The sequence below is a fragment of the Cibotium barometz genome, chromosome 7 (genome assembly GCF_041138505.1).
Source record: "Cibotium barometz isolate CiBa-2024 chromosome 7, ASM4113850v1, whole genome shotgun sequence".
Lineage (NCBI taxonomy): Eukaryota > Viridiplantae > Streptophyta > Polypodiopsida > Cyatheales > Cibotiaceae > Cibotium > Cibotium barometz.
In genome coordinates this window covers 7,636,358-7,654,653 of record NC_141052.1, presented here as the reverse complement: position 1 = coordinate 7,654,653, position 18,296 = coordinate 7,636,358, and the positions used below count along the sequence as shown (strand labels likewise).

At 43.1% G+C, this 18,296-nt stretch overlaps 1 protein-coding gene across 4 annotated transcripts in view; it reads left to right on the top strand.

The window, feature by feature from the left end:
* Positions 1–535: 535 nt before the first annotated feature.
* The window catches only part of LOC147636640 (rho GTPase-activating protein 7-like), an 89,033-nt gene continuing 71,272 nt past the window's right edge, over positions 536–18,296 (top strand). For all 4 annotated transcript variants that reach the window (XR_015266181.1, XR_015266180.1, XM_086800092.1 and 1 more), the window contains exons 1-5: positions 536–1,039; positions 1,493–1,529; positions 14,503–14,579; positions 17,215–17,285; positions 17,391–17,460. Coding sequence is in view for 2 of the 4 variants with exons in the window: in XM_086800092.1 (XP_086656218.1) it covers positions 986–1,039; positions 1,493–1,529; positions 14,503–14,579; positions 17,215–17,285; positions 17,391–17,460 (309 nt within the window). In the remaining 2 variants the exon portion in view is untranslated. The remainder of the gene's footprint in view (positions 1,040–1,492; positions 1,530–14,502; positions 14,580–17,214; positions 17,286–17,390; positions 17,461–18,296) is intronic.

Below are 18,296 nucleotides of genomic sequence, written 5' to 3'. Positions count from 1 at the left end.
TTATGCTATAATTTGATTTAGAGTATGTTGTAATTTTTTTGTTGTTTTCTATTTGCAGTAGGTTGTATTTTCTTTTATTTTGGTTGGCCCACTATTTCTTTAATTTTTAATATGTTGTAAAATTTTTAATTCTTAGTGACTTGTATTTTTTCTATCTGTACTAGGGCTAATAATTAAATATTTAAATTTACCCTACATTAAGGTTAGCACTAAGGTTCCAAACCTTAGTGTGGCTAAGCTTTTTACGAAAAATTAAATACAAGCACCATCGAAAAAATTAAATAATACATTAGAGCGAATAATTAATTATGTATGTAAATATGTAGGGTGAATAATATATATATATATATAATTCACAATTATGAGAGAACCTATATATATATATATATATAGGTTCTCTCATAATTCTTGATTCAAGCCCACAAGAGGGCTAAACCCGTCTTCGATAAAAAAAAGAGATTGGGGTCTCGCATTATTTTTAGGCCATCACATCTGCCGCGTACCCTAAGGTAGGCCCCATGTGCGTGGAAAAAGTGCAAGGGAAGGGAGTGGGCAGGCATGTGAAGAGACTTAAGTTGGGGGACACGGATGGTGCATCTGGCTCTGCGGGTCTCCGCTTTGTTTCTCTGTGATGTTCCATTGAACGGAGAAACGCCATAGCCAGCGAAACCCTAGCGTCGCAGAACGCCGTAGACAGAAAATCCCTGGAGTCCTCCTTTCAACACAGAACGGTTCCGTCCAATCCTCGTTTTGAGCTCACAGAAGCGAGAAATTCTGCTCTACGTTTTACGAGGCCTATATATTTGGAGATTTCTTGCAAGTTTGGACTAATAAGAGAATCCTTTAACTTCTGCATTACGTTTTGGACATTTTTCTCTCCAACGGAGTGCTTTCTTCTTCGCGCACATGTACCAGGAGAAGCGCGCAGACAATGCGTGCTCCCATTACTTCACGGCTGTGAAAGCACAGGAGAAACGTACAGAGAATGTCTGCTCCTGTCACTCCTTACGAGCGTTCGAGGGGTCGAGGAATAAGCCTGGTAAGTAATCTACTTCAGCAAGCATAGGGCAGAAGCTGGAACTGGTTGCAAAATTCTCTTATTTACACACACTTAACCTACTTTTTCGAACAAAAATGCTACATGTGGACAGGTTTTAGCGAGCATTAAAGAGATAGATCCTGAAAACCAGCAGAGTGTAGTTTGAGAGTAGTAGTTTATAATCAACTGTGGCATGCATATAGCTCTTATGCATGCATTAAGAACTCTAATGCATGCAGTAGAGCTTTTCCTGGTTCTACCAAAGGCGTATAGGGCTTTTATCAGGAACAAGAGAATGCTGAGTTTAGTCAAGAGTTGCCATCTTTGGATCAAGAGCTACATTCCCAGTTTTGTCCGATCGACTCTTAGACACGGCTAACGCAATTTTTGGATCACCAAATATCTAGAAGGCTGTGTGGTTGCTTACTGTAGTTTGATGTTGCATTGCTGCAGGTCTTCAAGAGCGGGCCACTGTACATCTCTTCAAAGGGTAAGCTATCAAAGATTTGTAAATAAAACAGAAGTTTTGTGTGTAATTGTTTTCAGATGTGTTTTTGATGCATGCAAGTGCCTTGAACATTCTTGGTGTGAAGTAAAATTTTGAACTAGACATGTTCGCATAAATATTGGTTTAGCATCAAGCTTTTGGTTATTTGAATTGTTTTTTCAAAAGGAGTTCGTCAATATTATGAGATGTGGCCTGGCCCAATGTAAGTTGCATGTTCCAGATAAACTTAACAAGGGAGAGAGGGGTTTAGACTCTAGAGCCAATGCATCCGGCTCTTAGCAAGAGCCTCTCTGTTTTCTGTGGCAGAATTCTGTATTGCAGTGTGATGAGACTTTTGCCAATTTTTGAAAGCAATTTGGGAAGATTCTGTCTTCTTAAAGTGGTAAGAATTGAGCACAACAATTGAACGATTCACCTTGAATATAGAGAATGTTTGTTTAGGAGTTGCTTGGTAATCAGTAACATAGGAGATTCTGGATCGAACTACATTAGCTACAGAATCACATGTCATGTCTTATATGTGTGGACCCTGAGAAGTACGTCCCAAAAGGTGCCAAAATGTTTTTGAGACCTTGGAACAATTGTGGTGTGAATGATATTGTTTGTTATAATGGCTAGTCTCCACATGACTTAGACTCACTCTAGGGTCCTATCTTTTGGCCCAACAATATTGTAACACCTTTTTGTATAGAAGACTACTGCTGGTTTCTCCTGCGACATATCATCTCTGGCCCTTTCTCCTATGGCTTGTGATTGTTGCCCCAGGGTGGTAGTCCAATTGATGCTTAACTACGACTCCTTATCACTCTATGGTCTTCTTTCCTCTCCTTAATTTGGGTCATGTTATGGCCTTTTGATTTGAGCATATCTAGCCCTAGCCCATTGTCATGTGTATCACCTGTGTGAGTGCAATGTCGACATGGCTTCAACAATTAGCTGGATTAAGGACAAGTTCAGTGGGAGAATAGGCACCTTCTGGGCAGACAGAAAGGCGACCAAATGTAGAGCTAGTTGGCCAGTTGGAATGTAACTTTATGGGTCTGTGAGATGGTCAACCAGCAGGACAAACCATCCGACCAGCTCTACACTAGCCAAAGTAAATTTTGGCATATCTGCCCATTCATGCAATTGAGTCTATTATATGCACCTCCAAATCTACACCCCCTAGAAAGCACTTTTCAGATTATACATAGTGATAGTGGTAATGGGAGCATAGTTTTTTGCACCACTGCTGGTGACATCAAAATTTCTGTATGGTTTGGATTGAATAGCACCAACACTGAGCAAAGCATTCTGTGGCAATACCCCTTTTGTTAAAGGCATTGACTTGTGAGCTACGGTGAAAGAATGGCATTGATGGTCCCTTTCGTGTCTGATGCTGACTTGTGAGCTATGGTGAAGAATGGCATTGATGTTCCCTTTCGTGTCTGATGCATATGCTGAGTGCAGTTGTATTTGTGTACATTTTTCGAGCTAGGAACGATTGTAGACTGCCTCACTTTGTCACATGCATGACATTAAATGCCATGTCTACAGGGGCGCACACAAGGATTAGTGTGTCGTGTGCATCACATAGGTGAGTGCAACATGGACACTCAGCATTAGTAGGTTCAAGGGGAGATATAGGGGCTCTGAGGGTCCCCTAACCCTACCAGATCAGGTCACTAATCCCGAATATTAGCGTCAGTACGTAACACTAAGGAAGTTTCTTAGAAGAGCCAAGACCAGGTGTTTTAAGTGTGCATCTAGTTGGGCCCTCAGTCTGATTGGCCTGCCGCCTATCCTTAAATAGGTGCACTATCTGCTAGTTGGCCAGTCTAGGGTTAAAAGGCAGCACACATCCCCATAGTTGGCACTTCCAACTGGCCAACTGCCATCCAGTTCTAGTTTTGCAGTGCCAAGTCCTAGAGTAGCAGAGGCAAGTGTTGGATAAGCAATAACATAGTCCTAATGTGCAGTACACAATTGCACAAGTCCTGGGACAATGAGTCAACACTTTGTTCATGCATCGTAAACATTAATGCTAGGGTTTAAGAGTCCCTATCTGAGTTTTCAGCATTGTAATCACTGTATACATTCATCAGCAATATACATGGTAGATTAGGGTGAGATGCAAGTTTCTTCTTGTCTACTGTGCGTTTTCAGTTTGTGCTTGTAATTAGAGAATACTCTTGATCAAATCTCCAGCCATTACTCTTACTCCTTGTTCCAATATCTTCCCCGACGCATGCATGGGTATCGTCCGCGACCCAGAGCCCGAGCACCATATGGTCAGCACCCTCTAGGATCCTTTGCAGGTGACCTAGCGCTTCGCTCATAGGCCGCTTCTTTGGTCCCTCATCCACCGTATCGGAAGCTCACTATTTTAATCAAACCGAGGCTGGTTAAGACCTCTACCGACCTTGCTATGCGAGACGTCCTCCATTGACTCTCCGTTAGCTGTTGCAACTTTATCATATTAGGTCTCCATCACAACCTCATTCACAAGACGGTCAAAATGCTTCTCTAGCATTCTTGACATAAAACACTCTTGTGGATGAAGAATCCCACCCATAGATCACACTTCTCAAAAGCGTTGCAGCAAACGTGCATATACGTGTACCTCCTTGGTGCTGTATGCTCAGACCAATATCGTGTTGGAGGTACAAATCTCTCATGGGTGGTGGGATTGCAAGATGGGAAAAGGGATGCCAAGTAATCCCACATATAAATGCAGTGTAGAAGATGAAAGGGCATATATAGTCTAGAGGCCCGAGGGACCCCTCCTATCTTCAACTCTCCCACATATAAATGCAGTGTAGAAGATGAAAGGGCATATATAGTCTAGAGGCCCGAGGGACCCCTCCTATCTTCAACTCTCCCAAGCTTGTCTTTTGTGGAAAAGATTGTAGGGCTGGTTAGGCGGAGTGGGGAGACCTGCCTTAGCATGCCAGAGCCTCTGTAGGCCCATGCAGATGTGTGTGTCTCCAAGAGTGCTAGCGGCCCTTGTTGAAGAGGCACGTTGGACACACATGTTGGCTAGTCATCTGTCATTCGTGGTGTGGTATCATGACACACCATGGGTGGCATGGCAGCTCTTGGCTTCCAAGATCATATTAGAGCCCCGGTTCATGGTTTTGGGCCACTTCCCTGTGTGTGATTTGAGGGGGGTGTTGGAGGTTCAAATCTCGCATGGGTACTGGAGATTGCAAGATGGGAAAAGGGATGCCAAGTAATCCCACATGCAAAGGTAGTGAAAGGTTATATATAGTCCAGAGGGACGATTCCTATCTTCAACTCCCGGAAAAGACTGGAGGGATGGTTAGGTGGAGTGGGGAGATGTGGCTTAGCATGCCAAAGCCTTCGTAGGCTCATGTGGATGTGTGTCAAGTGCCTAAATTTGACGGGTCCATCAAAATTTCAAATGACATGAAATTTTTTAGAGTATCTTTCTACACCCACTATTGGGCACTGATGACATTAGTGGGGATGTCATAGTATCTAGTCCATATTATGCATGATGGAGTTGATGGTTTATTGTCGTGTGGATGACCACCATGAGGTTATAAATTGCACTTTCTTATAAGGTGAATTTGGACATGTTCTTGGATTCATCTAGGTATATATATGTTTTGAAACAATCATATATATTTAGTTATGGTATAATAAAAAATGACAGACAAATCATCTAATGTCACATGTCATTTGGAAAGTAAAAAAATTTTCAACCGGTTTTGACGGGCGAAATTGCTAAAGGCGGGCATGACGGCAGTAAAATTTAGGCCTTGCATGTGAAGACTATCAGAATGCGCAGCGGTAGACTAACGCACGTAGGAGATGCATCACCATCGAGCTCCACGAACACCCCCAACAGGCACTGCAGCATCCCTCCACTGGGCTCCCATCTCCCGGTGAGCTGCCTCCCAAAACACCGGCAGATAACTATGACAAGGTGTCACTCTAGCCTATATATGGCTCTTCAACTTCCCATGCTTCCGCTTATGGGATAATCCAAGGCACCTTCTAGCCATAGATCTCGAGGTTGGTTTGGATCTATCCTAGAGGTTGTGGGACATTCAGTTGCCAAATTTCCATATCCATGACATTTTCCATGCCATATCCATGACATTTTTCATGCTAGAAATTTGACCTAGGTGGGTTTTGTGTATTAGCCACATTTTGTGATGCTATAGTATATGCTCCTTTTCCTTGTTGACATACTATATCTGGAATTTCCTCCGCTACAACGAATGAGGGTGCAGCAATGAAAATAGCATCTAGAAGCGTATAGAGATATTGGGCCCATTTTGCTGCTAAAAAAGCTGCTATTTTTGCTGTTGAGTAGCGATGCAATTGCGTGGAAAAAAAGCTGAGGTAGACTGGGGAGTCCACAAGTCCCCTAGTCTGCCCCAACTCTTTTTTTAAATTAAAATAGAGTCACAATTTTTTGATACAAACATAAACTTGAAAAAGACATAAATTGAGAAGAATGCAAGTGAACCAAATATGTATTATATTTATTGAATTTTTGGGCCTTTGGCCCATATATAAAAAAGAAATCAAGGAAGAGGAGGCTACTCAAAATCCTCATCGGATTCCTTCGGCTCATCATTGTCTTTGTCTTCACTTCCTTCACCCACTTCACGCTCGTAATCTTCCTCTTCCTCTTCCTCTTTCTCTTCATCCTAAATACATGCAAACACGAGCAAGGTAAGTATAAAACAATAAAAGATAATTACATATAGATAAAAGAAGGACTTAGCAACTACTCACCTCGTCTACTTGAGTCCCCAAAATGGACTCGTTCAAGCATACACCTCGCGTACGCATCCAAGTCCACAATTGCAGATAGGGGGCACTGTATCCATAATCGTACTCCTCTTTTATTGGGTCACACCCAACAACCTCCTCTACAAAATACAATTAAAAAATATACAATTAGTTAAAGGAAACAATATAGTACAAAACAAACTGAAAGAGGAGAAGGAAAATAGTAAAATAGATACTTACGAAGCGAGCAATGAAGGAGGACTTTCCTCCTGAGCCAAAGTGTGAAGCTCCTTGCTTTCTTAGTCGGGAAGCACTCGCCTATTGCTTGTTGTTGAAAAGTACGTGGATGCTTTTTCACAAAGCTCCACACATGCCTCCACTCCTCGTGTGAGAAAATGTTGGCCAAACTGTTCTTCACCGTTCTCTTGATGTTTGCTCTCCTATTAGAGGAGGGTAAAAGCTTCATCCTTTCTTCATCTAGCCCTGCGAGACGCAAAGACCCGCATGTGGAAAAATGAGCTCAGTCTTGAGCGCATCAATGACATATTGCTTTGAGATCTTATCCTAGGCTTTTCACTTTTTTATAAAGGAGTTTGTGAACTCCAGGTTAGCAAGTACATGCATGCGGTTGATGACTTGCTTCCCTCATGCATCCATCACGAGGGCACCATCGACATCCACATTGTATGGTAGGGTGCATGGATCAAATGGTGGGATGGGTATCCTCGGGGGTGGCTCAAAATGAGTAGATGATAACAGCACAACTTAATACCACAATTTGAAATGGACAACTTAATAACAACTTGAAATTGAAATGAAATAAAATGAGATAAATGGACACCAGCATTGGGGCCGGAACGGGCCGACCCCCCCCTCAATATATGATATATTTATTGGGAGTATTTAACAAAAGCTCCATGGGTTCCAAGAACCGGATGATGTCCATGTACATATGAATACAGTACCAAACAAATAGGCTTCAAGTAGATGCTCGAAGCAGAACGACCACTAGCGTGGTCCAATCTCTACGGTCCTGTGCTTTCAGTGGACTCCGCGGAGAGCACCCAACTGGTGTTCCAAGACCACGCACAAACATGCGCTCTTGTACTAGCGCCTGGCTCTCCCGATCTCAGCACCTTTGGACCGAGGTTCTCCAATAGCTTGGACTACCCGGCACCGAACGGGTGTTGGCCGTAAAGGGAGTCGGGAATCCCTTATCAGATTTATCACAAAATACTTTACTTAAATATGAAATTCACTTACTTGTGGATAGTAGTTGGAGGACCAATACCCGAGGTATCTGTAGCTACTTGAGTGGGACACCAGATGTAGCCACTTGAAGAAGGAAGACGCCGCCTATGGAAAGGAAGTACAACCACTTACCGAGGAGATCGGCCACCCGCTGTGTAGGTCACAGGCACCTTCTTGTGGAGAGAGGAAAAGGTGGTGTAGCCGCCTTTGGATAGATTGAACAGTCCACTGTATATGGAGAAGCAGCCGCCAGTTTGCAGAGTTTGGCCGCCGGCCGCCTAGCTGTAAGAGCACTACCGCTGGAGATGAGCACACAGTCGCCTGCTGTGGTGGGCAGCGCAGCCTATTTGGTTGCCCGTTTGGAGACGCACACACACAGGCACCTGCTGTGGTGGGCAGCGTAGCCTGTTTTGGCCGCCTGTCTGGAGGCGCACAGCCACAGCCGCCTGGCTGTTGAAAGGAGAGGAGGTAACGTGCAGGAGCAGCCGGCTGTAATCTTCAGGTGGTGGCAGCTGCTGTGCAGAGGAGGAGATGTCTAATCGCAGCCTGTTTTGGCTACCTGCAGAGGATCACGCAGCTTGCAGGGAAACAGGTGCAGCCGCTTGCTGCAAGTACAGTCGTCTGTAAGGAAGGTAGAGCAGCCTGTGGAGATGCAGTCGCTTGGGATTTCGTGCACAGGAGATGGTTGCCAGATTCTCTCTTACGAAAGATGGGGGGAGCGCACACCGGGTGTGTCCACGATGGGGGTGATGGCTTCTTTTATAAAAAATAAAGTGGAGTAAAGCTATAGTGTTTGGCTGGCTCCCCACGTATGCATGTGGGCGGCCAGTTCTATGGGGGTGTGGGTAGGTGACCATGCACCCACCCCCACACACACACTTAAGTGGGGCTCCCCACCTTGGCCCCGAAGTGGGTGCCCACTTTTAAGTGAGTGTGAACGAATGACCTTATAAAACAAAAGGTTAGAAATATTAAATATTAAACCAACATGTGCAATATACTTACCACCTGTTCACATGCACCAAAACTCGTCAGAAGAGTAGATGGGTATCCTCGGGGGTGGCTCAAAATGAGTAGATGATAATAGCACAACTTAATACCACAATTTGAAATGGACAACTTAATAACAACTTGAAATTGAAATGAAATAAAATGAGATAAATGGACACCAGCACTGGGGCCGGAACGGGCCGACCCCCCCCTCAATATATGATATATTTATTGGGAGTATTTAACAAATACAATGCTCCATGGGTTCCAAGAACCAGATGATGTCCATGTACATATGAATACAGTACCAAACAAATAGGCTTGAAGTAGATGCTCGAAGCAGAACGACCACTAGCGTGGTCCAATCTCTACGGTCCTGTGCTTTCACGCGCCCAACTGGTGTTCCAAGACCACGCACAAACAGGCGCTCTCGTACTAACGCCTGGCTCTCCCGATCTCAGCACCTTTGGACCGAGGTTCTCCAATAGTTTGGACTACCCCGCACCGAACGGGTGTTGGCCGTAAAGGGAGTCGGGAATCCGTTATCAGATTTGTCACAAAATACTTTACTGAAATCTGAAATTCACTTACTTGTGGATAGTAGTTGGAGGACCAATACCCGAGGTATCTGTAGCTACTTGAGTGGGACACCAGATGTAGCCACTTGAAGAAGGAAGACGCCGCCCATGGAAAGGAAGTACAACCACTTACCGAGGAGATCAGCCACCTGCTGTGTAGGTCACAGCCACCTTCTTGTGGAGAGAGGAAAAGGCGCCTTTGGGATAGATTGAACAGTCCACTGTATATGGAGAAGCAGCCGCCAGTTTGCAGAGTTTGGCCACCGGCCGCCTAGCTGTAAGAGCACCACCGCTGGAGATGAGCACACAGTCGCCTGCTGTGGTGGGCAGCGCAGCCTATTTGGCTGCCTGTCCGGAGACGCATACACACACAGGCGCCTGTTGTGGTGGGCAGCGCAGCCTGTTTTGGCTGCCTGTCTGGAGGCGCACAGCCACAGCCGCCTGGCTGCTGAAAGGAGAGGAGGTAACGTGGAGCAGCAGCCGGCTGCAATCTTCAGGTGGTGGCAGCTGCTGTGCAGAGGAGGAGATGTCTAATCGCAGCCTGTTTTGGCTGCCTGCAGAGGATCACGCAGCTTGCAGGGAAACAGGTGCAGCCGCCTGCTGCAAGTACAGTCGTCTGTACGGAAGGTAGAGCAGCCTATGGAGATGCAGTCGCCTGGGATTTCGTGCGCAGGAGATGGTTGCCAAATTCTCTCTTACGAAAGATGGGGGGAGTGCACGCCGGGTGTGTCCACAATGGAGGTGATGGCTTCTTTTATAAAAAATAAAGTGGAGTAAAGCTATAGTGTTTGGCTGGCTCCCCACGTATGCATGTGGGCGGCCAGTTCTATGGGGGTGTGGGTAGGTGACCATGCACCCACCCCCACACACACACTTAAGTGGGGCTCCCCACCTTGGCCCCTAAGTGGGTGCCCACTTTTAAGTGAGTGTGAACGAATGACCTTATAAAACAAAAGGTTAGAAATATTAAATATTAAACCAACATGTGCAATATACTTACCACCTGTTCACATGCATCAAAACTCGTCAGAAGACAGAGCCAATTGGTGATACGAACCTGCGCCTATCAAAGGAGTGGATTGTCCCCATTGAGACAACTGGTTATATGGGGTAGATTTTCCATATGGAGTCAACTTACGCGATGGTATGTTGGCCTACATGTAAGATTAAATGAATTGACTTACAAAATGCATAAAGGATAAACTTTGTGTATGTGAAAAGTTTTTTTAAACCATACATGTGTCTATGAGAACTGAGTCCAAGCCTACTGCCCATGTCATTGGTTTTGATGATATTAAGCAGATTTGCAACATCTGGGTCCTACGATGGGTCGATCGACATTGCCTATACATATAACTCAACCCAAACACATGCATAAGAGTCAATTTCTTAAGGCATAAAACATTCATAAATAGCTATTCAGAAAGGCTTTATGCATAAAGCTGTACGCATAGAGACTTATGCATAGAGCCTACGCATAGAGCCTATGCATAGAGCCTTATTCATAAATCTCTACACATAGAGCCCTATACATAGGCCCTATGCATAAAGCATGGGCATAGAGCCTACGCATAGAGCCTAAGCATAGAGCCTATGCATAGAGCTCTATGCATGCATTGGGAGCTCTATGTATGCATTGAGAACTATATGCATGCATTGAGAGCTCTATGCTAACCCTAAGGGCATAAAGCCTTTAAAAAATATAAAACCCTAAAAGCTCTATGCATGCACTGGGAGCTCTATGCATGCATAGAGATCTCTCAACATGCACAGAAACCCCCCAAAAAATCACAAAACCCTAAAAGCATAAAACCCTAAAAAGCCCTAAAAACATAATAGAAAAGAGGGACCTCTTACCTCAAGAAGCTAGAGTTTTGGGTTATTGACATGAATAATCCTACAAAATAGCAATAAAATAAAACAAAAAGTTAGAAAGTATACTTCATTTTAAGATTTGAAAAAGCAAGAGGAGAAGTGAAAGAGGAGAAGGAGAAGAGGATAAAAATAAGGTGAGTTTCTTTAACCTAACCCTAATGCGTAATGATTGAAAGCTTGTGGTTTATATTACCCTAACCCTAAGGCTTCTACATAGAAAGCATAATAGAGAGCTTTGATGGAGAGATCTCCATCAAAGCTCTCTATTAGCACTTCTATGTAAAAGCTAGGGTTAGGGCAAGGCAAAAAGAGGGGAGAAAGAGAAAGGAAAGAGAGGGGAAGGAAAAGAAAAGATCACATAGAGAGAATGGTTGAAGCTTTCCATGAAAGCTTGGAAAACAAGAAACAAATGAAGCTTGAGAGAAAAGAATAAACGAATGAAGAATAGGAGAGGGAGAAAAGAACATAACTTGGAGAGGGAGAGAAGCATATACCTTGGAGAGAAAGAGAGATTTAATGGATTGAGAGGTGGAAGGACTTGGGTGGGAGGAAGAGCTGTTGCATCCGTCGTCCTAGCATGTGCAACAAAGAGGATAGGTAGAAAGGACTCGCGGTGGCGGGCAATTTAGGTGGAAGTACTAGTTTGCAGATCGCTGTAGGTGGTGATTTAGGTGGGAGTATCATCAAAATTAGTAGCAAAATTTCACTGCTAATTTTGCTGGTAAGCAACAATATGGGTACATTATTTCGCCTCTACTGAGCAACAAAATTTCATTGTTGTACATACTGCGTAGTAGCGGCGGCGAAACCCTGGGCAACTTTCCACCTGGCAGCTCTAGATAGCTCATGTCGTTTTATACTAATACATATTCAATTTTGGCTTGATTTCAAATGTTTGACAGTGATCAAGGGAAATGAAATGAAATATTAACGTCTTCAAAAGGCCAAAATGACCTATGAGACCAAAAAGGTTACAACAATTGGTGGATCTGATACAATGTATGTGTAAGAAAAGCTAAAACAACTAAACAACTAACTGAAACTGAAACAACAACTATGGGGAAAAGTAAGGTACTAGGAGCTCCTAATGGATAACATCTGGGAAGGAAAACTCCAGCAACAAAGGTAAGCATCATATACATCACTATCCAAAGATGTCTCTCATCGGTCGATGGCGGATATCCTCAATGTCCTCCATGGTGAGTACTCTGACTGGACGTCTCCCATGCTGTGCTAGTATGGTCCTGATCCTCTGTTGTAGTCTTCGCCGGTGTCGAGATGGGCCTCTCATCTTGAGGCTCCTGGAAACTAAGGAAACTTGACAAGACTCTAGACTAATTCTGAAATACCCAACAATTCTCAACATCTACAAAACACTGGACGCAAAACTGATCACGTTGCAGGCAAAATTATGACTCCACAAGGTAGATCGATATCACATAGAACAAATCCAGGAATCCATAAAACCAATCCATAGAGCTGTCGATAGATCCATATCCCTAGAAGACAACTCTAGGAATCCACAGTGCCGATCCAAAAACTTGTATACCATACTCCCATAAGAATCTCCATCCGTCCATGGGGAAGATCCATAATCCAAAGGAAGTCCATCTGTCCATGAAGAAGATCCATAGTCCAAACTCAAGTACGAATACAAGAGGCACCCTTTGTCTCCAAATTGGGAACCAAATGTTGAGACTAGCCAATGTAGCATCTCAAATTCTTGATTCATGGGCACAAGAATCCAATCTCAAAAGTACAATCTGTCTTGGAATCACCTAGTCGCATTGGGTCTTCGAGTCCAACATTTTCAGAGCTATCCAACACTCTCGAGAGCGATCCAGAGTGTTTTGGAGGATATATGAAAAATAAAAGCAACATATCAACAATACGTAGTAATGGTGCTCAGGAAATGAGTCCCCAGAGTACTCTTCCTCTGTCACAAAATCTCATCTCTTCATGGAGTAGGCATCCATGCCAAGGCTCTAGGTGACTGGCACGATGGAGCTACCATCTAGTGTACCGTGCCCAACCTTTGAGGCCTTACAAGAAAGCTACATGTACTTACCCAATCTAACCAAGACAAGATTCCTCGGGACAAACTCCATGACTCTACCGGCAACTTTGACTTAGTGTCAAGTGAAGAGTAAAGTCTCGGACTCTACCAGCATTACTCAGTCCAGAGGAAAATTGGGCCTACTCTTGTATATCACACATGATCTTTTCAAGAGTTTAATCGACGAGCTCATCTAACATGGTCCAGTTTCATACCACTTGACCATAGGGTCTGAGAATCTTACCACTTGACCCAAGGATCATCACTTAATCGTCTACTTGGCATAGATCCGAGAATAGTATCACTTGATGTTTCTTTTCAAAATCAGGCTCCGGGAGTAGTACCACTTGAGCCACTAGCTCCGAGAATAGTACTACTTGAGCTAACACACCTAGACTCCGGGTACTGTAGCACTTGAGTCTATAGTGTCATCCAAATCCAAAACTCTTACCACTTGCACACCAAGTTTCAGATCCTCCTCTCCATATGCAAGAAAACAATCCACATTCTTCTTGCACAGTTGCAAGGATAAGCATGCACAAAACCAAATCGACAAGTATTGCAAAAACATATAATAACAACAAATATTGCAATCTGGCAAAGTTCAAAAGATACTTGAAAACACAGCCAAATCCCTTGTAAAATAGGCAGAGCTTGTGGGGTAGGGGTTGACCCAATTCCTTGTCTTCTCAAGTTTTAAGCTTGTTTACCTTGCTATCTAAACGTTTCAGGACATTTGTTTGGTGCCTAAACCATCCATTTGGTTCAGGTGATGGTTTGTCTTGTTGGAGGATCGCCAGCCATTCCTGATAGTTTCAATCCTATAAGCTTGTACTCCTTGGACAAAGCGAGGGCTCTATCAAAAGAAGGTGCACTGGTCAAAGCCATGAATTTAATCCTGTTTATACGGCTGTTACCCAAAGATGAGAGGCTTTTGCTGGCCTTTTGCAAAATTCTACAACTAGATGCTAAGTGGTTGAACAGAGGGGACAAACTTCTCTGTTGTTACACAATGAACTCAGGAGGGGCGCATTTGTGTTGCAGAGCATTTCTTTAGATATTGTGTATCCCATCCATAGATGGCCCTTTGGAGTAAAAGCAAATACAACATATCATTGCCCTTTTTTCCCTGCTGCCTCTTTCTGCTTCTATTTATATGCTCATTATTTGTATTGTGAAAGTTGTCGCTTGGGTTTCTCTCCTTGTCCAATTATTGATCTTATATACTTGGTTGATGAATCATTGAATCTTTTATAAGATATTGTACAGAAAATAATTAGTTTGACTCAAAGTGGTGATTATATGATTCATTATGACATGTGTAGCCTTTCCACAGCATAAGCTCATGTATGAAGCTTGTGCTTCTACTTAACGTACTACTTAAGGATTATTGAGACTATGAAACTGGGGTTGTGATGGCACATTTGCGTATTTCTAACACAAGAAATGGTTGCAGGTTTGGGATGGAAGTCATGGAAGAGGCGCTGGTTCATTCTTACACGCACCTCTTTGTTTTTTTACAAAAGTGATCCTGTAAGTTTCTCACTTAACTCTCCAAAGCATGACCTTTTTTGTAGTCAGTAGATGGTGTCACAAAAAGATCCATGATGTTTTTGGAAAAAAAATTATACCTTAAACTTCTGAACTCTAAGCACTATACATATTTTGCACATTTTTGGCAATCCCTTTAGGGTTAGGGTTCACCATGTTATACAGAAATTTCGCATCAGTTGAGCCTTACCACTGTCTGGTTTGTGAGTGCTCTCTTTGGCTTATGCAATACATTTAGTTCTTTGTGTGTTTCAGATCCTTGTTTATTCAGTAGATTAGTTCTTTCAGACGAGAAAATCTCATTCTGATAGCATTATTGTTTCTTAAACATGCATCAGAATGCACCAATCACGGCCTTGCCTCATGCTTGAGTTGTGACAATGTTTCTGGCTTCAGCTGTACGTGTCTACAGTGTTATCCAAAATTCTTTTCCCTGACAGTCCTTGTGTATATAGGCTTGTTTGTTCTTAGTGTAGCTCCCTCCCTCCTAGCAGCAACATGAGTTTATTGAGTGATAAACATTGGGCTTGCTGTATGAGCCTTTGTACTTGCTATACCAGCCATTATAACTACTATGCTGAGTGACTGTACTTGTTGTACCAGCCCATGTACCTATTGTTCCAGATTCTGTACCTGTTTTACCAGCTCTATTGTTGTTGCCCAACCTGTTTTGGTCGCCTGTGCTAATGCCCAACTTGTTCATAGTGCCTGGAAAGCTGTTTGGATTGTTCTACACCGGTTTTATAGCTATTAGACTTTGTATTTTACCAGTGTTTTGGATTTATGGTATATGTGGAAGCATTATTTGCTTCATGATGCGAGTTTTTCTATCACATATGGCAGCTTCAAGACCCATGGTGACGGGGAAGATGAGTACCCTCACGGAAAGAGGTGGTTTACACACATTCATGATATTTTGGGGCTTCTTTTGATGAATGCCCGTGTGCATGGTCAAATGATGGTTTCTTATGGATAATCTGATATCTCTTGTGGGGAGGTAAGGCCCTCAAAGCTTGTACATGATATTTTTTTCCGTGAGTAATAAAATACTCACGGGGCGGGGGGGGGGGATCTTCCCATTTCGGCGTGTACGTGGTGTCAAATGTGCATAGCTCTCTTCTATAGTTTTTTTGGACTTAAGTGGCATATGTTTGAGGTTTTGGCCAATTTAAGTGTTTAATTGCATTAATGGTCAAGTGTTTTGTGAAACCCTTGCCTCCCAACATGGAGTTACATTGGAATTAGAGCCTTGGCTCTTTTATGCTCTCGTGTGAAGATGATCCTATTCGGGGATATAAACACTAGCTATTAGTGTAGTTAAACACTACGAGCCTATCAATTTATGGAAGTAGACATGTATCATGAGCATGAGCAGAAGAATGCCTCGCATATGGATATATGAGTTCATGTAATCTATGTTGGAAGCACAATCGTCGCGTTTGTGCCTGGACCAATTTATTGGTATTTGGGTTGTTCTATCGAAGCCCATAGCAATCTCTTTCGGACTCATGACAAACAAGAGATAAGTACGTTTCCATTGTTGTTTGTTTTGTGTATAACAAATATGTATTTGGATAAGTGCTTACCCTTTTATGTGTATACAAGGAGAGGGTGAATTGTTTGCCTTGAGTTGTTTCAAGGAAACATTGTCAATAGTTGAAAAGCTTGGTATCTATGGTATACATAATTATCATACGGATATGGCTCCCTTTACTGGAGTTTGGGATGTATTGGATTCATGGAGCGCATGCCAACTCATAGATTGAGGATATGGATTTCTATTGGCGGTCGAAATGCCTGTAAAACTATTGGTGGTTGAAATGCCTATAAACCATGTGTAGCAGAAATGTTTATGGAGCACCAGCCTCCAGGATATCTATTCCTGGGAGTGATTCTTATCTTATGTTACCCACACTTCCTTCAAGGTGTGTGGTCAGTGAACAAACACGGAGTGCAAGTGGTAGAGTGGGCTTAAGCCCACCTCTTCTCCAAGTTGTGTGGCCATAGTACCAATACCGAGTGCAAGTGGTAGAGTGGATTTGGGCCATGGTTATGATATCTGGACTTACGGGACTGATTTGTCTCGCCCATTTATTTGGGACATGATTATGGGACTGATTTGTCTCGCCCATTTATTTTGGGCGTGATTATGGGGCTGATTTGTCTCGCCCATTTATTTGGGTCATGGTTATGATATCTGGACTTATGGGACTCATTTGTGTCGCCTATTCATTTGGGACGTGATTTTGATATACGTATAATAATTATATGGCTGGATGAATAACCTTCATGTAGGACGAACAGTTTGAGTGCAAGTTTCCCAGTTGTTAAAGAGGTCAGGTTTCTGCAATGGTGAGAGGCTAAATATATTAGCATGCCTTAGGGGAATGAGACTCGAGAGAGATGTGAGGCAGGGGAGGATTGAAAAGTTAGTGTTGACAATGTGTGTGGTTGGCCAACTGATGAACAAATAGTACTTCTGCAACCTATTGTAGATTTTTGATTGATCTCAAATCTGTTGAACTTTTGGATTATCATCTTTTCGTTGAATATGCACAGCAATGAAACACCGATTTTTGTCTATCTGAACACATTGTCACTGATTTTTGTGCTACAGAATGTGCCATCAAATAAAGGAGGTGAAACAAACTTGGCTTTGGGTGGTATAGACTTGAACAATTCGGGAAGGTTTAGCTTCTTTCTTGAACTTTTCTTGATGCTATGTGGGTATGATTTGTGATTTTCTCTAGCTTCCTCTTGCATTTCTGACTAGCCTTACCATGTGTTATCTAGTGTGCTTGTTCGGACAGACAAGAAGCTGCTGACTGTGCTTTTTCCTGATGGGCGAGCCTTTACTCTTAAGGTGCACTATACTTCCTTTCTTGGGTAGTTCTGCATTTAGCTTTATAAACTCTTTTTTTTTGTGGGAAGTTTGTTCCTGTCTACACGCAACATCCCCCCCACCCCCCCCCCCCAAACGGTGCCCTTGCAGCAGAGGTTGCAAGGTGTAGCGCCAGCAGGGATTGAACCCAGGTCCAGGCCCTGACCCAGCAATTCTTTCCCTTTACCATTAGGCTATGTGCCTGTTGACAACATAACTGTAAATTCTCATATGTGACAAGCTCTTTCAGGATAGGTAATCTTGTTTGAGCTCTTTTGTGGCTTTCCTATCTTTGGAATGTATGAACTTCCGTATTTGTTTTCATGTCGTACATCAACAGATGGACTCTTTTTTCTTTCAATTCAAGAGACAAGATGAACCTTTCTAGACTTGAGTTAGCCTTGTCCGATCAGGTTAATTAAGGCAGTTGGGTTAGCTGGATCAATGAGGCCTGCAAGAAGGGTATTGGCATTACAAACACTGCAGTAGATTTAGACTTGCCATAAATGGCTAGATTGTTGACCCATAGGCAGAGGTGTTGCTAATGTTGGCACACTTCTCAAGTCAAGGGGGGCTCACTCAGCAGGGACTCAAATCTATATATTGACCGCATCTTGTATTGGCTTGAACATGGTGGATTGTGGCTCCTGAAGGCTAGTCTGTGCTTGGGTGTGTTATCCTGTGAGCTTCTGAGCAGTTTCCTGTATTTTCCTGTTTGTGCAGTTTCTTCTGAGTCCATGTCTTTCTGAAACCCTTTTTACGATTGAAAATGTTATCTAGGTTGTGTGAGTGTGATTTTTTGTCTTACTTGTACGAAT